Source organism: Chelonus insularis, unplaced genomic scaffold (assembly GCF_013357705.1).
Source record: "Chelonus insularis isolate UGA/USDA-ARS -01 unplaced genomic scaffold, ASM1335770v1 contig_139_pilon, whole genome shotgun sequence".
NCBI lineage: Eukaryota > Metazoa > Arthropoda > Insecta > Hymenoptera > Braconidae > Chelonus > Chelonus insularis.
The window spans coordinates 1371783-1393367 of NW_023276379.1; the positions used below are offsets into that span (position 1 = coordinate 1371783).

General features: G+C 28.5%; 4 protein-coding genes across 7 annotated transcripts; 2 read left to right on the forward strand and 2 right to left on the reverse strand.

Annotated features, from left to right (window-relative positions):
* The first annotated feature begins 1074 nt into the window (after positions 1-1074).
* Positions 1075-9693, forward strand: Pur-alpha (Purine-rich binding protein-alpha). Of its 3 annotated transcripts, XM_035096045.1 has the most exons (7): positions 1075-1669; positions 2607-2657; positions 5353-5471; positions 5558-5660; positions 5734-5864; positions 6003-6230; positions 6335-9693. In XM_035096045.1, the coding sequence occupies exons 1-7, from the start codon at positions 1633-1635 to the stop codon at positions 6581-6583; spliced, it is 918 nt and encodes a 305-aa protein (XP_034951936.1). In that variant the 5' UTR covers positions 1075-1632; the 3' UTR covers positions 6584-9693. The 3 variants fall into 3 exon arrangements, with proteins under 3 accessions (XP_034951936.1, XP_034951935.1, XP_034951937.1); XM_035096044.1 differs by lacking the exons at positions 1075-1669; positions 2607-2657 and adding an exon at positions 3663-4049; XM_035096046.1 differs by lacking the exons at positions 1075-1669; positions 2607-2657 and adding an exon at positions 3829-4049 and having other exon boundaries at positions 5734-5852.
* A 2830-nt stretch (positions 9694-12523) lies between these two features.
* LOC118074718 (uncharacterized) lies at positions 12524-14363 on the reverse strand. 2 transcript variants are annotated; one of them, XM_035096157.1, is made up of 3 exons: positions 14201-14363; positions 13847-14098; positions 12524-13781 (listed from the first exon to the last, which is right to left on the reverse strand). In XM_035096157.1, exons 2-3 carry the CDS (start codon positions 14057-14059, stop codon positions 12900-12902), a joined length of 1095 nt encoding a protein of 364 aa, XP_034952048.1. In that variant the 5' UTR covers positions 14060-14098; positions 14201-14363; the 3' UTR covers positions 12524-12899. The 2 variants fall into 2 exon arrangements, with proteins under 2 accessions (XP_034952048.1, XP_034952049.1); XM_035096158.1 differs by lacking the exon at positions 14201-14363 and adding an exon at positions 14162-14196.
* Positions 14364-14590: 227 nt separating this feature from the next.
* Positions 14591-16526, forward strand: LOC118074755 (zinc finger protein 845-like). Its single transcript, XM_035096204.1, has 6 exons — positions 14591-14953; positions 15032-15115; positions 15196-15363; positions 15444-15547; positions 15637-15956; positions 16034-16526. Exons 1-6 carry the CDS (start codon positions 14762-14764, stop codon positions 16492-16494), a joined length of 1329 nt encoding a protein of 442 aa, XP_034952095.1. The 5' UTR covers positions 14591-14761; the 3' UTR covers positions 16495-16526.
* Sra-1 (Cytoplasmic FMR1-interacting protein Sra-1) lies at positions 15989-21585 on the reverse strand. Its single transcript, XM_035096203.1, has 6 exons — positions 19593-21585; positions 17983-19489; positions 17806-17900; positions 17475-17713; positions 17245-17392; positions 15989-17175 (listed from the first exon to the last, which is right to left on the reverse strand). Exons 1-6 carry the CDS (start codon positions 21264-21266, stop codon positions 16963-16965), a joined length of 3876 nt encoding a protein of 1291 aa, XP_034952094.1. The 5' UTR covers positions 21267-21585; the 3' UTR covers positions 15989-16962.

Sequence of the window (21585 nt, forward strand, 5' to 3'; positions counted from 1 at the left end):
TGCCTAGTGTTACAGGTTTTTAACCCATATCGACAGAATAAAAAATTGCAAGACATACCTCATAAGACGATGTAAATAATCCGCCATAAAATTATTCCTAACATTGGGAAAAAAGAATAAGGATTAAAATGTTCAAAGCTGTTTGTTATTTCTACTCAAAGTGCTTCGTATTTATTATTTTCGTATATGAAGATAATTCCAATAAATAATTTGCAATTGTGCCATTACAAATGTTCGATCCGTACTTTAATTAATACAAAAAAAAATGATAATAAAATATATTGGCACAGCGAATTATTGGCTATAAATTATTGATTATATGTTATAAAATATATTGTAAATTATATCGCTATTACGACGTGCGCATTGCATCAATTGTGTGCCTTATTCTGTGGCGGCCATTTTCGTGAAATAGAAAATCCTATCTGGAAAAGAAAATAATAGATCAATGTGACAAAATGATACAAAAAGGACAAAAGAGAAACCAAGGACAGTTTTTGAAGTATTTCATTTTTAATAATGATTCAATTACACAACATTTATAATACTTAAACTTATTTTATTATTTATCTCTGAATACCAAAAATTGTGTATATGAAATACATAAATGATTATTAATAATTTTGTGTATACAAAAAAAAAAACACCTATTATGAAAAGTTACGTTAAATCTAAGATTACACTTTAGATGTATGGGTACAAATATGCATATGTAAAATGTACTTCGATTTAATGGTGTTATTGCTTTTAAAATAAGAATAAATGATAGGTTCAATTACAATTTTAATGAATTAAATTATTTAATCAGAAATAAAAATTAATTTTCATTTATACTGTTGTACATTTGAATTAATCTATTTTCACAAGAAATATATTACAACGCCATCTTTAAAATAATTTGAACTGTTAAGCGGCAAAGTTGATTTCACTTATTGATGATAACGCGCAAAAGAAAGAAAGAAGAAAGTAACAAGTATACCTAGAGCAGATAAAGATAGCACGATTTAGCGAAAGTATGTCGGTTTAGTGTGATTGGCTGGATCATGGATGTAGAATTTGCGGATATGTGAATGTTGCATGACTGGGGGACGTGGGGGAAAATTGGCGAAGGGCGAAGCGCTCACGAGCAATGAGAAGATCGGTGCGGCGAGGAGCAAGACGAAAAGTGGAGTGCTAGCAAACGAGTCGAGCAAGCAAGGAATCGAGAGTCGGAGCAGAACGAGCGTGCGGTAAGAGAGAGCGAGGTAGGAGCGCGGTGGTGAGGGTGACGACTGGTGCCGTGGACGGTCGGCGGGTCGGACGACCGTGGAGTGAAGCGAAAAAAAACGCGAGTCGGTGGTTTGGTTTGGATTTGGGTCTGTCAATCTTGAGAAGGAAAAAACACATCAATTGTGAATAGTCAATGAAAAGACGGTAGCTGTTTTCGAAGAACAAAGACAGAAAGATTGACAGAAGAGCGAGTGAGAGAGTGATACATAGACGAAGAGGGAGAAAAGAGGGAGAGAGAACTGGGTGTCGAGGTTGGTGAGCGCGGAGGACAAGTGCCGGGAGCTCTTTCGGAGCTCCTCTTGTGTTGTGACGTCGGTAACAGACGTGAAAAGCAAAGGTGAACCATAGAAAAGCCGTGGAATCATGTCCGACAGGGAGAGCTTGGACGACCAACCGCAAAGTAAGCGAGACACATAGTGCAATAGATAGCCGTGTCACCAAAATATATACCATGTACAACCGACATCTTTTTCCAAAGTGCTAACTATCCTCCTGGTAGTACAACAGAAGGATTCATTCTATTTGTTTTATTCTTAATCCTAAAAAAATGTTAATTTTTTCAAAATTTAATGTCATTGAATTCGAGTGCTATTTACTTTTATTTAAATCCTCGTGGCGTTCTGTCAGATGCCGAAAAAATTTCTATTTTTCAACGGCTTCAAGATCCAAGATGGCCGTCAACATATCGGCCAAGAGAGCCCTCTCTATCTTTGGCCCATTGTCCATCTCTTTCCTTACTCCTTTATACACATTTTGCCTTTTCATTCTCCATTCCGTTCGTTTACTTACTCCAAAAATTGCAACTCGCCTGAGGTCCATTTATCAAACGTACTTCTACATATTGTTTCTATCCCGTATACATACAAATAAAAACCACCACTCGATATCATTTTATTTTTCCAGGCTTTATTCATATCCTCAAGGTCGAACGCGCGTTTTGCTTCCTTACATTTACGAGTTGTCGTTAGCAATGCGTTTAATGACGTAATCGATTTGATTGTGCTACTATAGACTAAGCATAATAAGTATGATTGAACATAACCTTCATTAATATCTTTACCAGCTTTTCATTAAATACATTATCAAATTCACATTATTTTTATCACTACTTATCGTCGTTTGCAACATAAGAGTTCAATATTCCTGTCTTATCCTATTTTCCGATTATGCTCTTCTGATATTATTAACAGACTTATTCATTAAATTTATTTGTTCAGTCATCTTATTTAATTATTTAAACACCATAATATTTGCTCATTTTAAATAGCTGTTAGAATTGTGTCAACATCAATTTGATCTAAAAGAATTTCAACTAATTTAAATATGTTACTTTACAGAATATGGGAACCCTGGAGGTATGGATGCTGGAGGAGCTGATTTTGATGCTGGTAAATAAAATTATTTCAAACCACTGATTTATTTTAAATATAATTTATAACTGGCTTGAAAATAATCTATCAAATGACTGAAATAATCAGGAATGAAGATAAAGGTAGAATGTCAAAAATGGAGTAAAGTTATAATTTTTAATATCTCAACAATAGTAAGTAAATAGTCATGTGTTTTTTAGTATTTTTACGAAAATTTTTATTAATATAACAGTCTAATGTGTAAATTTTCTATAAATTTATTGTGCCCATGAAATTGGAGCTTGTGAGTTGTAATTGGATCAAAATCATATGTTATTTATTTTTAAATTACTTTATTGATGAATAATGATCAATTACAGAAAAACATAAAATTAATAGATTTATGATGTCCAAATGTAATCTAGTAATTTCACTCTCTTAACATATTGGGTTTAAATACCCCGCCAGACAGACTAGACCACCACCATACAATCAAATGAGCCTACGCTGGAATTGATCTCTCTTTTTTTATTTTTACACGAGAGTTCTAAAAATAAAAATACCAACGGATTGTACAAGTGCCATTTATAATAATTAACTAAGTATTAATAGTTGAAGAATTTTTTAATGTTCTTTTTAAAAATAAATATTATTAAAATAGAATCACAGGATGACACTTTGATTACTCCAATTCAATTGTTTTATCAACTCTTATCATAGAGCACAACAGATTAATTTCAACGAGAAGTTAGAATGAATGTAATACAGAATTAATGATGATAGAAATGAAAGTCATATTGGACGAATGGAGTTTTTGGAGAAAATTTTCTCGATAGTCAGCTGTCTCAGTGACGTCATGAGTTTGCAGAGAAATAAAGTGGGAGACGGTCACATGGCTTGAACGGTTGCGGCGTCACGTGGCGTTCCCGAGAGCAAAACCAAAGAGGAGCTAAAGGCGCATGACGGTTCGCGCGCTTGGTATCGGTGATTCGCACGATGTACGCATTCCACAGGCATGACGATGGACTCCATGAATGACCAGCACGTCACCGGTGCGATTTTGTATTTGACGGCATAGCATTCGAGCAGCTACGGTTACTCGAGTACACGAGAATCGACACACAAGGAAAAGAAGCAGAATATATGTATCACAAACGCGATGTGTCATCGCTGACTACGCGGCCATGCTTCACCACGATATGATTCTGAGTCTCAAGAGTTTAGTATTCTTGTTAACGTCTTTGTGACTGTGTCATTTTACAATGAAGTTACTAAGATACCAACCACTAGGATAGTACATTTATCAAACACCCTTTGATGATTCACATTCAAACCATATGGAATCATCAGAAAATTCTACTTTGTCAAAAATTGAAGGGGTTAATGGATTGATTAGTACTATGGAAAAGATTCAACACTGGGAACCTGAAGGTGATTTTTTTTACAGCTGTTACATTTTTCTTGTTTTATAATAATAAATGATAAAAGTATAAAGATGAAATTTAAATATCCATTTATCAACTTTCTAAAAGACTAAAATTCAAAATTTCATTATTCTAGACTAGATTAGTTTCACTATTTCACATTGGTTGTTACTTAAACTTGGTGAATTTAAATTTCAATCAATCAATTATTCAAACTAATTTGAGTTGTCGATCAAAGTCTGTATTGTAATATGGTTACAAATAAATTGGAAAGAAGGTAAAATGATAAAACCAAGAAGTCTCGTGGTTTTCTAGCCGCGTGGTGGCGTCGGCGCAGCAATGCAATCGAGTGCGGTGGCTCCTCTTAGGAGAATTTTCTTGGGGATGCAGTTATCATTGAGGCAGGTCACGGTGCAGCCAAGTCGCGCAGCACGTAATCAATGCACTCGTACGTCAGTCTGTACGGGTGTCTTTTGTTCATTATTGCGCGTTAAATATTAAAATTAATTATCGTGAAAATTTACAACAATATATTAAATATTAGTGGATGTGAAGTAAGATGAGAAGATGACTGAACTTGGCTGACGCGTTGAGTTAATCTCCTCATGTTGAGGAGAATTAAATTATGTCTTTTCTAGCCCAAATTATTTTAAGATGGTGACCTAAGGAATCCTGTGGAGAGGATGTCTGTAGAACGGTCATGTAAGGATGAGTTTTGGGAGAAATCGTATGAGAGTTGACACACATGATGAACGACTTGGGAAGAGAGATCAACTGTATGAAAAATGAGACTTTTCAAAGCGTAAAGCGATTTATATCGCTAAGAAGTAAACTGATACTATGATATTTGGAAAACTTGAGAAAAGACGAAGAGAAAAGTCTTAAAGAAAATACATGGATTATCACAACATTGAGAAGATGTTTAAGAGCAGGATTTTTCAGGGCGATTTAAGCCCTGTACCCATTCCTGGTAGTCTACACCAGTCAAGTACGTATAGGATGCAATATATTATAAGGTTTATAGATTTGTGGAATTAGCAAGATGGTGGTCTAAGTGTGAAGAAAATGATGAAAAAGGAATATTGGGCTAAGAGGGTGGCGTAGAGATCCCGGAGAGTCATTGACCCCAGGTCGCAGCTGTTATTGATCGCACAACTAGTAACATGACTACGTCCTATTATTGAGATGCCTGTCCTACCTCAAGCAATCATTCGACTCTATTTATTTTCTAGGCCAATTTGAGTCTCGATAAAATTGAATATTTATTACATCAGTTTTTCATCTTTATTGAAATCTTATTTCCTTTCTAGGTCAGCATGGTCAACAGGGTGAACAGGAATTGGCAACTAAAATGCTTCAAATTCAAAGTAAGCGATTCTACCTTGATGTCAAACAAAATCGACGCGGGAGGTTTATTAAAGTTGCAGAGGTTTGTTTATAAAAAATTATCAAAATTTCACTAATGGATAATTTCTTTTGTTGTTTGATTAACACTTTTCTTTGTACATTTTAAAGATTGGAGCGGATGGCAGACGTAGTCAAATATTTCTAGCCTTAAGTACAGCATCAGAATTTCGTGATCATCTTTCAACGTTTAGTGATTTTTATGCATCACTAGGTAAGATGTCGTAAACCATAAAAAACGTATGTTGTTTTTAGAAATGGTTACTAAATTTTATTTAATGAGATAGGTCCACCAAATCCAGAAAATGTCCCGGAAGATGGAAAACTCAAATCTGAAATGATGGTGAAAGACAATAGACGATACTATTTGGATCTCAAAGAAAATACCCGTGGCCGTTTCCTGCGGGTGAGTCACCCTGTATGTACCAACACTTATATGTTTTTTTTTTCATGAAAAATCAGGGGAGACAATTTAAATCTGGTGTGAAATTGTTTACACATAATGTTTTTTTTGTAATATGACTTAATTATAATTTTATAAATTGTAAATTTCCAGGTATCTCAAACAATAACACGAGGTGGTCCAAGAACACAGATTGCAATACCAGCACAGGGAATGATTGAATTTCGCGATGCATTAACGGACTTATTAGAAGAATTTGGTGTTGTTGATGGTGGTTTTAAAGGTGATTTACCTGAAGGTCGTTATATGCGTGTGGATAATAAAAAGTTTTATTTCGATATTGGACAAAACAATCGTGGTATTTACATGAGAATTTCAGAGGTTTGTATATTTTTTATTTTTATTGAATATATAAAAAACAAATTAAGAAACTTTATTTAAAAGCAGTGATAATTTTTTATAATGATTTTAAATAAAAATTATAGGTAAAGACAAACTTTAGAACGGCCATAACTGTGCCAGAAACATCCTGGTCGCGGTTTCGTGATATATTTGCGAATTACTGTGAAAAGATGAAGGAAGGCGCAGGCGCCAACGTTGCTAGTATTGGTGCCGAAGGTTTATCAGAAGTAACTAAGGGTACCGTAGGATCAGGTCCGCAGGTATCATCGCCATCTTCCACTTCTCAACAGCCTAACCCGAATCCGAATTTAGATTCTAACTTGATCAAGTGAAAAAGGCTTTAACTGAAACTCGAACATTGGGATTACAACTCTAACTCGTTTTCACGTCGTTGAACGTACTAATGCAACTTGTCAGTACATATATCATCATCGTCGCGCCGTCGCCGTCATCATCGTCATCATCATTACCATTTGTTATAGGTGCCGTCGTATTATCATAGTCATCAACTATCTCTATAATCAGTCACACTCGTATTTTTAAAAACTCATTGCATAATTAATTCAATTTTTTCGTTAACTATTTTTGTTTTTATTGAATAATAGCATAATATTGACATTTAGATTTATATAAAATTTGAAAGTAATCTTTTTTATTTAATAATCAATTACTTATGAGTCGTTTGACTTAATTTATATTTTCAATGAAATTTTTTCTCCTATTTAGACGCTTATAGACGTCGAAATGTTAATTATTATTCATGTAGAATTAATTCTATCTTAAAATATGTTATGTTATAATTGAATTTGATCGTTCAGATTTTATGGATACATAATTAATTGTTATGTAAGTATATGAAAAAAATTTAGGATTGTTTTTTTATATATATATAACACGCAGCTTAGAACAAAGCATAGAAATTAGAATAATAACAGATGAACATACAACGAGGAAACAATTGATGTCCTCGAAAGTGGTCTTCTACCTCGACATTGCATTCAGTAGAAATAATTATTTTAATTTCTACTTAAAAATAATTATTTCAATTTATTTTTGTCATACTTTCGTTATTTTTATGTCAATGACTATCGTTTTTTCATGTTAAAAATATCAACAAAATAATAATAATAATAGTAATGGTTGTCTTTGCAAACCGCACTTACGTCAAACATTTTTCTTGTTATACACAAAAATGATATATATAAATATATAATCATAATTGTGAAAAAAAAAATTAATAAAGTAATCAAATACATCAAAAAGTAGTCAAAGACATTGATGTAATTGTAAATTATATGATGTTGATTAATGAAAAATTAATTTCTTAACATAATAAATCTATAAATGAAGACATTCAATGATATTTAATCGGAAAATTTAAATGGAACCAAGAGAATTTTAAACTAATTTCAACAATTTATAAAATTGTAGAAATGATAAGTGAAATGGATTAATGCAGTATATCATTATATTTCATCTTAATAATTGACTAATGATAAATCATGTGAAAAGTAATCTTCAAATTATTAAAAAAAAAATTATGCGGTTCGTATTTTTTGTGTAATACTATGATTGCGCGACGGCCGATTTAAAATATATTTGCATCTTAGATATGTAAAGTACATAAAAATGCATATTAGGTATTTATATAGATTCTATATATAATTATAACTGTGTAATTATAATAAAATGCCAGTCTCGGGACCTGATTAATAGCAAAGATTTGACTGTGAGCTAATAAAAAAGACCGAAGTTATTAAGATTGAATGGAAAAATAGATGAAAAGTAAATTTGCTGTCAATTAGGTCCTCAGTCGGCGTAGGAAGCGACGTAGGGAAATATTAAATTAATGGCAAGATTACAAAATACGAGTTATACGTAAAAGAAATGAGTTATTAGGTCAAGAGATTATAAAAGTTCGAGTTGATTGCCCCTACCCCTCAAGCCAGAGAATCTTGATACGCTTTCATTCTGCAACGCTGTGCTAATATCAACAATTCAATCAAGAAAAAATAACTAACTAATAAATATGTATTTACGTTTATCTTATCTATTAAAAATGAAATAGATAACGCGTCATTTCGCACTGGTGCGGAATAAAATCTATTATATTAATTAAACGAGGTGTATTATACATACATGCATAATTAAAAAGTGCTATTTAATTTCATTAAATGACCTAGAGTCATTTTATACCTCGTAGCACGTTGAAACAACGGAGTTATAATGCAAAAAAAAATTATTATTATTATTATCATCACTATTAACTATTAATAATGATAATGAAATATTAATTGAAAAACAGACGATGATAATATGATGGTAAAAAAGATAAAATTATTTATGATTTAGCAATGTTCAATTATTATCTATACCAATTAGATATTCAATTTTTTCAATTCACTTGTTTTAAATTAACAATTTCGGCTGGTCTGAATTTATCTAGAATTATATATAGGAATCCAATAATATTAAATCTCACAATAGAAATTTTTGATGTTTAATGAATACTGATCATGGCTTTAATAGTGAGATTCGATTTTTTGTTCACTTTTTGAAAAAAGAAAATTTACTATTAATTTTTGCTCATTGATTAAATGAGTTGAATTTAAATGAACAACGTGATTCTAAAAATCTAACTATATTTAGAAAATTCTCAATGTTAAAAATTTATACATACTTTAAAAAAAAAGAACATCATCTATCATAATTTTTTTATACATCATAATCAATTTTAAATAACTATTGAAAAATATATATTTTTTTCGTGAAATTACGTTGTTAACTCGAAATCAAACCCATTTTTTTAATCTAACGAATTAGCATAATAATAATATATAAAAAAAAAAAACAAATTAATTTCCAGCCAATAGTTAAGTTAAATTAATACAATCAATGATTTATTTTTCAAACTCGGTATATCGTATTATTAATAAAATGAATAAATGAGAATATTCTTGAATAAATACAAATATGAAATTGGATCAAAAATTATATGACTTATAATAACGTAAAGCCAAGAGACGCTCGAAAGATAACAGAAAGGAAAATTGTCAGGATATCTAATAGGAGATAGAAAAAAAGGTATAGAGATAAAAAAAGAAAAAATTGTTCACTGGCGCAGATGGTATGACACATTGTGATCTATATAAATTACAAAGCATCAACAAGTAGTAAATATTTAAGGTATATGTATATGTTACTAATTTAATTAATTGAAAATAAAAAAAAATTAAAAACACTGAATGGTACACAAGTACGTTACATATACACATGCGGTCTAGGGATCTCGCTGATAACACTATTAATTATAATTAATTCAATAATACACTATAAAATACACTTGATTGCGAGTAGAATAAACGTACACATGCCCTTTAAAAATAATTAAGTACGAGAGTATGCCTGTGGATAGTAAGAAAAAAAATTTTATTTCAAAAAATAAAAATTAAATGAGTTTAAGAAAAAAAAAAAATTGTTTATCAAAAATATATATTATAACAACACTTCAAGGTATTGTTATTTTCATAAAAATCGTTATTCAAAATTATCATTTTGTTACTTATAAAAAATGTCTTAAAATTAAATAAAAATCTTGTTTTAAATGAATATTCGATTATCAATTATTCATGTTTATTTTATATCATTAAAAGAACTCTTATTATGTTATTATGTTACATTAAAATTTAAAGTTAACGAGAATCATTGATGCCAATTAAAACCTTGTTCATTAATATTAAAACGATATCCTATATTAATTGATTATTAAATTAATTTGTTATGAAGAAGATAGATAAAATTTTAAAAACTATCAATAAGGTAGTAATTTTGTTGAGTCAAATTATATTACTTTTTTTTTAAGGAAAAATTATCTCTAACTTAAAAAAAACTTAAAGTTCAATAAATTTTAAACGGGTGAACAACCACACACGTACCTTTGATGAAATTAATAAAGGGCAAAAAGTTAAATTATTGCGTACATTCGACACGTAATTATAAATTCAAAGTAAAAATGATATAAAAAAATGAACTCGTTAAATATACATACTAATGTCAAAAGAAAAAACAAAATTAATATTTAAAAATGAAAATTAAGCAAAAAAATGCGATGCTCCTGCCACGCAGCGAGTTCTTAGACAGCTTTAAGATAATATTAATAAATTATAAATAATAATTATATTAAATAAATTAATAAATAATAACAATAAACTTTCTATATGTTGAATCGTGTCTAGTAAGAAAATCATAAACAAGAAAAAGATGAAATATAATTAATTATAAAAATTAAAATAAAAAAAAAAATAAATTTATGTCGATTTATATAGATGTGTATATTTATATGTATATATTATAAATTATATAAATATATACATATATAATTACATAAATAAATATTAATTAATAATTCTTTCAATGAAAATATTATTTTTATTATTATCGTTTGAATTTTTCTTTTCAAATATATTGTTTTTTCTATTTACTTTAATTATCACCATTAATCAATTAATTTAGTTATTAGTTTTTAAAAATAAGATGCAAAAATATCGAGTTAAATTGTAAGAAAGTCGAGATCAAAATTAGTTGAGCAATTATTAATTTGTATAGGCTGTTTTCCATATCGTTGTATGATTAATAATTCAAGTAATACCATCAATGATTGCAACAAATGTTACATCATACAAATTAAATAACAACAAATTATTGTGTTTATTAATATGTTTCAGTCTTTTATACACGCGTGAAATTCAATTAAGTGATAAAAACAATCGAATATTACAAGTCAAAAAAAAAACAAAACATTCTTTATTCTCTTTACCCAATTATTGTTACTGTTGCCACACTAATAATACTTTTATCTATTTTACATATATGATGTCATAATAAATTAGCTATAAAATTATCCAATTAATAAGTAATAAATGATTTGTGTGATATTTCATTGGAATGAATTGAGTGAACAATATATTTTCAAAAATAAAATTCAAAACCATATTCTTCACATGGAAATGAATTATTGTATTACCACGCGTATTTCAACTGTATAAAAACGAAATTTCATTGTATAAATAGTTAGTTGATTAACGCTAATAAATTAATTATATATTCGTTAGCATCGCATATTCTTTTTGCTCTATGAATTTTACGAATATTACTCCAATTTCTATTGTATCAATTATTATATATCATCATGATTTATGTTTCTTACAAATAATAATACAATTTGTCTAAGATTCAATTCATTTATTACTATTACAGCTATTATTATTAATTCATTTAATTATATTTTTTCGAAAATTAACTCTCTTTGTGCTTGAATTATCATGAATAGCATATTATTTATTTCCTAATTTATATAATTATCTAGTCCTGAATGAATTGACACTTTTTTTGTTATTATTATTTCAATTGAGAATTTTTTATTTGTTTTATTATTTTTGAAAAACAACATTATTTGTATAATTATGATAAAATGATTAAAATTGTAATATAGTTAATAATTTAAATACAGATTTATTAAGATGACTAATATATGAATGAATATGTGTACATGTAAATAAAAGCATTTAAGCTATTATATACATGTACATATACACAATTAATAATATAATAATATAGATATAAATATTTTCTTTTTACAGTTATGCAATGAATTGTACGCAATAGCTGGCATACAAAATGAAAAATTAAAAACATATTGAACACGTTGTCTTAATACTTTAAATCATTATTAGAGTGTTTAAAAAATAGTTGTTAATTAAAGTAAACAAAAAAATAAAAAATAAAAAATAGTTTAATTCATTATTTGAGTATCAGAGTAAAAACATTTTTAGACGTATTGAAGTATTTCTACGTTGTATATTTTGCTTCTTATCTTTGATAAATATCTTGTAGTTCATGTAAGAAAAATTTTTAATAGAACAAAATTTATGAAAATTAAAAAAGATCATTTTTGATTGATTGTCTATTTTTACTATTTACAAAAATCTGAAAAATAATTATTGTAATTGAAAAGATACAAAAAAAATGTATAATGAATTAATTGATAGATAATTGTTAAGACAGAATATTTTCTTCTATTTATGCATTGCCCATGCAACCTTTAATTATATAAAAATTAAAATTTGCTCACAATACTTGTATTATCTCAATGTTATCAAAGAAAACGTGCCCCTTAAAAAATTTGTTCTACATTCGTTTGAGAATTTGATTGTTAAGTAGTGTAGAAGAATAATTTAAGAGTATCCTAAGTTGCTTTGACTCTTTTTGATTAGTTATATACACGGCGGTGCATGATTACAATAATTCAGTATGAATTTTTAGGAAAGAAGATAATTATTAATAAATGAAGTCTCTAATTAACAGACTAGATTCAATATGAAAATAACATGGATGAAGAAATAAGTAAAAAACACATCACTGCCATGTTATTAAAAAAAACTCATTGATAGACATTATTGCCCCATTTTTTCATGCTGAATAAATGGGTCTACGTAGGTACATATGTATATTCATTTATTCATACATACAATGTATTTGAAATTGGGTGGAAATAAAAAAATAAGTTAATGATTCCATGATCTCCAAACATTTTATCCCACACCATTTTACTTTCATTTTGTTTAATTTATTATTATTTACATAAATATCTCAATATAAAATATCTATTCTACTATTTAAATAGACAGATAATTCGTTTACCCATTTTGGAAAGTGTAGCATAAGCATTAACACTTTTTCCTTGTTATTAGTGTATATATCTTCTAAAAAATGTAAAATAAAGTCTTTCGTTTTCGGAGTATGATTGTTGGGATCAATTTTCAATAAAAATATACAAAATTGAAATTTTATAGGATATAAATCAACTAAATATTTTTTTCTGTCTGATTGATTGCACGAAATCGCATTAAGGATAAATTGTACATAACTCGAAACTAAAAATGAATATTTACAATGCTTAAAAATTGCTATCAATATACCACAAGCTCTTTGAAATAATATTGAAGATTGGGATATTTTTGTTATTAAACTATCGAATGTCGAAGTTTTACAAAAAAATTCATTGACTAATTGTTCGTTATGTACATTCTTCAACTTTTCGTCATGATTTAAACTATGATATTTTTTTAAATTTTCACAAAAACAGTCGATCAAAGGTTCTTCTATTAATTTTTCACTTTGAGCAAGATATAATTTTTCTATAGCAGTGAATTCTAATTTCAGTTCTTGTTCATGATGTAATATTAATTCTACAAGATCATAACTATCATGAATAATATCTGATTCAATAATATGTTTAATCATTTTTTTTAAGTGATAATTATATGAAGAGTTGGAAGTTGATAAATTGATTAAACTCCTAAATAATGTAATCAAGTGACTAGGCGAAATATTATTATTTAAAAACTGATGAGGATAGCGTGAATATTTTTTGAGAATATTATTGCATAATTTAGAAACTCTGTTACTTTGGCAGAATGTTGGATAAATAGCTAAGCCCATAGGCGGTCTTACCCATTCTCGAAGCGTATCCTTAAAAAAAACACTTGATCAGAAAGAATATTCAAACCATATATATCATTATTACAAGGACTCACAATTACTCGGATGCGAGCAGCATATTTTTGATGAGCTTCTGAAGATACTTTGAATGCAATTAAATCAGTAAATGATATTGCTAATCCTTCAGTAATAACAGAATCAATTGCTGGTACTCGGTTGACTAACTCTTCGATTTTTCCACCATCTAATAATGATTCCGTGAATTTTTCACTACTACATAAAATAGCTCGAACAATATCTCGATCCATTTTTTATAATAAAATAACAATTAATGACTCTCATCATTTCTGAAAGATCAAATAATTTTTTTAATAAGTGATTTAATAGAAATATATTATATTTAAACGTACATGTTAACGTTAAAAAAGATAATTTGTATTTTCTTTTACCATGTTTCTGTCATGTTTTAAAAATTTTTAAAAAACTTCATTGTTGTTTATTGCCATGTGATATAATAACCTAATTGTCATTCGCAATAATAATGCGTATGTATAAAAGGAATTATTCAATTCAATTGTATATTTATATAAATCAATTTAAATATAAATTAAATATTTTTCGCAATTAAATAATAACTTTTAGCTCTCTGTTTTATTTTTTGTAAAAAATATAAAATATAAAAAAGTAGACATCTTCATTATCGATGCAGATATACTAAAGTTTGAATTTATTTTACGCCCTCGCATTTTGCGGCGAAATAAGAAAGCTCGATGTCATTAAGTAGAATATTGCAAAAATCTCCTAAAACACGTGGAATTATTTTCTATTCAAGTTTTATGTTCACAGACTTTGCTTTTTAATTTTTTAATTTGAGTTTTGAGTGGAGTAAATACAAATAATAAGTTGCAAATATTTTGAGATGTTTCAAATTTATAATAAAGAGACTCTCTCCTCTGTTTAATTTAGACCAATTTTAGTGTGAAGGTTAATCACAGTACATATTTTCAAGTATGGATACTGAACCTCCAATGGTTCATGTTAGTGAACTACAACACAATAGTTTATATGAAGAAAATGTTAACTTAGAAAATAAAAAGAAATTAAAATCTAATATAGAGTATAAATGTTCATATGATGGCTGCAATAAAAGTTTTAACAAAAAATCACTATTAATTCGGCATACTCGAGCACACACTGGAGAAGTATGTATTTTGATTGCTAACTCAAATAATAAATTTTATTAATTTTCAAAAAAATACTATCCTTTTTAATTTTTACAGAAGCCGTATAAATGTACTTTCGAAAATTGTAAGGGAGCTTTTGGAACATCTTTTCTCTTAAAAAGACATCTTCGTTCTCATGATGTAATTGTCTCATATATCCAGGAAATATTAAATATATTATTCTATATAATTATAATTAAAATACATATTTTTATTCGTAGCTTTCAAGTATGGATATCGAACTGTTAATGATTTATATGGATGAAGAAGACAATAAATCAGATGAAGAAAAAGTCAAATTAGAATATAAATGTCCATATGATGGCTGTAATAAAAGTTTTAATAAGCCATCACGATTAACTTGGCATATTCGGACACATACAGGAGAAGTATGTATTTAAACATGTTAGTTAACTCATACAATAAATTTTTACTTTGAAGAGCATACTATAAGTTTTAATTTTTACAGAAGCCATATAAATGTACTTTCCAAAATTGTGATCGAGCTTATGCAACATCATCTCACCTAAAAAGACATCTTCGTTCTCACGATGTGATCGACTCATATGTTCAGTAAATATGAAACATATTACATTATTTGATAAAATTATAAATAATATTATTTGTTATTTAATATTATGATTTGAAAATATTTTTTGCAGATGTAATGATTGTAAATTAATGTTCAAAAGTAGAATGAATTTATTAAGACATCATCGACGAGTTCATGAAAATAAAGACAGATTAAATTGTCAAATATGTGGGATTACGTTTCGTAAAAAAATATTATTTGAAGATCATAAACGATCACATAATAAAGAAATTTTTAATTGCGATAAATGTGACAAGTCATATGAATCTTTGAGAAAGTATAGAAGACATAAAGAAGTTCATAGGATAAAATTTTATTGTAAAATACCCGATTGTGGTGAAAGATTTGCAAACATTACACTTTATAAAAAACACTGTGAGACACATAAAGGTAAGTAGCATGTGAAAAAAATTAGAAACGTATTCAATTGTCAGTACATTATTTTAATATTATTTTTATTGATACAGATCTTAATGAAGAACGTGAAAAAAAATTACGATTAAGACTTTCTGCACACAACCGTGATAATAATACAATATTAATACCTTGCCCTTATGATCAATGTCACAGGGTTTATTATTATCAATCAAATTTAACACATCATATAAAAACTAAACATGAAGGTGAAAAAAAATACGAATGTGACTTGTGTAAAAAGAAGTTTGGAATAAAACGGTCATTAATTTTTCACTTAAAAACTTGTCATCGTGACAACTTTCAAGAGCAAAATGAAGACCCAAAAAATGCAACAGATAATTCGATTAAGTGTAAAAGGAAGAAACAAAAAACTAGATGTGATGCTGGTTTACCAAAAAAAAGTATGGTTTCTAAACTAATAGGTATTTCATTACCTACGAATATGGAAAAAGCATTGTTAAAGCGAGATACAGATAAGACATTGTTTGATAAAAATTTTGTAGATTTATAAAATAAAATACAATATAAAAAAATTTGTTATTGATTAAGACATTGATATTATTAATTATTAATTTACTAAATAGTTGATTAACTTGATATTTACTATATTAACTGATTATTTACAAATCTTAATAACTAGATTCTTTATTGTTTTATTTTTCTGGAATATTTTTATGTTTATAAAAAAATTACTAGTAAATTATTTATGCAAAAACTACACTTATAGACTAAGTAGATTGATTTTGGACTTGAATTTTTATATTTTATGATTATTATCATGACGATGATTATTAGTTTTGTTATTATTATTATCATTACTAATGAGTACTAATGATTTTTTAAATTTTTGATTTTATTTTTTTCTGTTGATGTCTTCAATATAGTAGATTGGCAATGCTCTGAATTCAATCGTCTGATTGCTTTAATTTTTATTTATATTCAGTTGTTTTAACTTCTCTTTAAGAGTATTTATTAAAGGCTATGGATTATTCAATTGTCGTATATATTCAGGAGCATGGTAATGCTGTTGAGTATGAGCAATGGATGGATGAATTGGTGGTGGAAAGCAGCGAACATGTTCTACACTTGTTGAATCAGTATCACCACTTTTTAAATACTTATTTAAAATAGCAAAAATTTGTGAGTTTAAGACTTGAAAACGTCTAATACGATCGACCATTCTTTTCAAATGCTGCAAATAAAATTTTTGTAATGAGTATAAAAAAATCCAACTTATAATAGATAATTTATGTTGACTTACAATGCCTTTAACATTTTCATCTTTTCCATCAACCCTTTGTACTCGTAGAATATGATAACAAAAATCTAAAGCTTCGAATCTTCTTTGCTGTCCTAATAAAACGATCATAGCACATCCAGCCCAATGCAAGCCTTCACCGAACAACTCTCTGAAATAAATTCAAATGTTTATTATAATTAATTTCTTTCTTTTTTTAATTCGATTTATTTTAGTATTTGTTAAATATTTACTCGACTGTAAACTCCGTTTCTCCAACGGGTATGCAATACACAAACTGTAAAGCACTCCATAATCTATGGAATTCTGTACATTCATCAATATTCATTACTCCATTTGCTGGAGGTGGTCCAATCCATATTGGATCATCTAAAAAGCTCTTCAACCGATTCAAAACTACTTCAAATATTGATAAACCGCAGCATAAACGTTCTCTTGTTAATAAATCTCCTTCTCTTGCTATCATCGCTTGCTGATATATGAAAAGTAGATAATGAAATTATTACTTTTAATAAAATTTGTTTTATTTCAAAACATTATGTAGTCAATTAAATTTATTTATACCTTCGCAGTGCCAAGTTTGTCAACATTTGGAACAATTTGCAATGCAGAATATTTAGCTTCTAATCTTTTTTGCTTGGTCTCTGGTTTTTCTCCCTCTGAAATCGAACGCACTTTAATGTGATATAATTTATCCTTACTTATTATTGAACACATTTTTCTTTCAATAATTTTACGTACCTTTACAATGTGGTCTAGGTAAGATATTTTGGAAAGGCGCTGCATGAAGCAAATCACAAACTTCTTCTTGTGATAATGCTTGTTCCATTAATAAACAAAATAGTATGGTATTGCCGAATTCTCGAAAATTATGAAATAATTCTGTTTTAGCATCTGGATATTGTACAATATCGTTTAATTGTGCATGATAATATCCTAAGACTCCAGGAGAGCCGTAATCATATCTTGGTAATTTACAAACTTTTGGCATGGCTTCCATCAAAGTTTTTGTAAATTGCAGCAAACTTCCTTGAATTAGAGATTTCACAATTTTTAGTAATTCTTCCATCACCACTGCAATCCCTTGATATCCGAGTAGTTTACACATTGTTCGAAAATGACAAGGCCCAACGAATCCTGTGTACTGTCCATATTGAGTGCTATATGCTAAATTCAATTGTTTACTTCCCCATAAATAGTGATGAGACATTTGTGGTGGTTTGTCTCGATGTACTGGCTGTACAAATTGCAGTCTACGACATTTTACAAATCGATTCGTTGCTGCATTATAGCAATAATTTGGCAAAAAGTCATAATTTAATTCCCAAAAAACGTGAAGTGTAATTCGACCATATGGTGCTAATACATTGTGATTAGCTTCACGAAACATTGCATCATATTCATCTAAAGCTAACCATTTACTTAATAGTTTATGAGTTAGACGATTTACTTGTAACAATCCTTCTAGCTCTACTATTCCTGTAATATCGCCAGATTCAAATTTACTTATTGCTAATTCTAATGATTTTTGCATATCTGCATTAATTCGTTGTGTTATCAATTTATTTAAATCAATACTGCGGCCTAAAAGCTGTACATGACGTTGCTTCAATAAAGTTTCATAACGATTAGCACGTGGATAAGGCAATAAGTAAGCACCTAATGCCACACATTCAACACGAAATCGTTTATCTAATAAAATGCTGGCTGCTAATTGTTTATAATGAGCGAATATTTGTTCACTCAGTTTATAAACAAATTGATCAAAGCACAAATTAACTTCTGCTTCCACTTCATCATATAAAAATTGTTTTCTAAAAATTGTTAGAGCATAAAGAGCACTATCATTGTACAAGTCCAAAGGATAAAGAACGTATTCCATCATAGAAGGTTCTTTACTTTTCAAAATATGATCAGTTAAAATCCAAGGCATAGACATTTCAATTGGAAATTGGATTCTTTTCTCCATTGTAATTAAATCACTGCATTCTTCATTATGTTGATGTCTAACTTGACATTTTTGTATTTTTCGTCCCATTGTCATTTCTAGATAAAATTCACGATACCATAGTTGAGAAAGATCACAACAATTTTGTAGTGATTCACTAAAATTTAATAAATAGCTCCAATAAAAGCTTGTTTTATGAAATTGATCAATTTGGATTAAATACTGGCCATCGATATCTTTTCTTAAAGTTCTTTTTCCACCACTTTTATCGGCAATCAAAGATTCTAACATTGTACGAACCTGTAATATTATTATATAATTTTTAGATATTGAATTAAAAAAAAAAAAAAAAACATTTTTAAATAATTTTATAAATATTTAAGTAAAAAAATATAATACAAACCATATAAAGTTGTGTTGAAGAAGGTCCTACATTTCTTCGGGGAACTTTAATTCCAAATCCATTATCAGGATCTTTCTTGCCTTTTAGTGCAGGATCACTCGATGGTTCAACACCGAAATGCCAATCTGCACAAGTTTCTCTTACAGATATAATAATACTACGAATTAAATCCTTTTTATTTTTAATAGCTTTTCTTAAAGGTTCTCTAAGAATTAATTGAACAAAATCTTGAAGTTCAGCATAAATATTCCTTCGAATTGCATCAATAAATACAGTTTCCATTCGCGCCATCAATACTTGTAAACCTTTAATCATTGCTATTACTTCAATTAATGCAAACTTCTCTTCTTCTGTATAATTGTAACGTGTTGCTCTTTCATATTCTTCAGCTTCTAGAGGACACTCTTTATTCATATGATGATCAGTTGGATGTAAAAGCTTCCAGCTGTATAACTCTGTAACAACACTTGTCCACTGTGATAATAATTGTAGTCCTCGCAGTGCTAGTTCAGCAGTGTCATGATTTTCAGTATCAGATCCACATTCTTTGTAAGTTGTAGTAACTTCGTTACTATATTTAGCTAATTCACTGATGTATTTTACATGGTCTTCTCTGATTTGCGGCAAATGAACCATTAAATCTGCTTGAGGACTCATAGAGTTTATTGATGATGATAAAGGCCATTTTGAGGCTTCAAAATGCTTGGATCGTTTTATATAATTAAATGGTGCAATTTGCATATCACCAAATAATGGTACAACTTCCAAATTTTTAAATATTCGGTCTATTCTATCTAATTTTAATTTCTTCTTTTGATCTAATTTATTTATATTGCATAATTCACTATCCATTAGAAATAAACCAAATCCCATCACTTTTACTAGCATGTGCTTTTCATTTGGAGTTAAATACATTTTCGTTTCATACATGTGAACACAAATATTAACTACATCTGCTAGTAATTCTTCATAGCCTGGAATTTTTTCTAAATTTTCTTTTACTGTGTCTCTTATTTTATTTTGTGTTGCTAAAAACATTGATAGATTTTGTGATTCTTGAAGAGTCTGAGAATCTGACATGACTTTTAGGAATTGTGCTGCTCTTCTATAAGTTGAATAGTCATTTTTAACACTTGACTTCATATTTTTTAATTCATCTAATACAGCAAACATATTAATGAATTTACCAAGAGTCAATAAATAAGCCTCTGATACAAAGTCTTTTCGTTTTTCATGATGACAAAGTCTTTTAACTTCACCAGAAAATCTTTCAATAGCCTTTCGTTGAAAATACATAAAATTTAACAGTTTATTCACTTCTGGTGCCAAAACTTCGACAGTTTTTTCATAAATTTCGACACGATTTGGTTGTTCATTTGATTTAGGCTGAGGAATTGCTCGAGAACAGCAACGCCATGTATAAAGCATCACTGCATGCTCCAAACCTTCTTCTAACAATTCATTTAAACTTGCATGAACGGTTGCTTCTTCAATATATTTAGCAATTCCGGTTACAAAACCATTACGATCTTCAAAATTAGTATCAAAATTCGCTTGATATACAACAGAACAAGGTTGTGCTTCAATACAAGGTTGCTCATCAGGCAGTGTAAATTCATCTAGAACGTCGACATTGGATAATGCATCACTTAACGTTACCTTGTCGGTCGTCATTTTGAATTTGTTTATAAATTAACACTGTTTAACGAAGCAAAAAAATAAATAAATATCCAATATATAATATTGATATTCGTTTGAATTAAATTATTAAAGTTATATGTGCAAAGTAAAAATTGAAAAGTTATAAAAACATGTACTGAAGCTTATAACTTTGGATTATTATTTAACCTTACGATGTAATCTGATATGGTGAATAACTAACTCAATAATCTCGGATGATAAACTTCAATTAATAAATTATTTCATTTTGACAATTCACACGTCAAAGACGCTAATAAAGTGCCATTAAACTCCACCCCATAAAAGATCTATA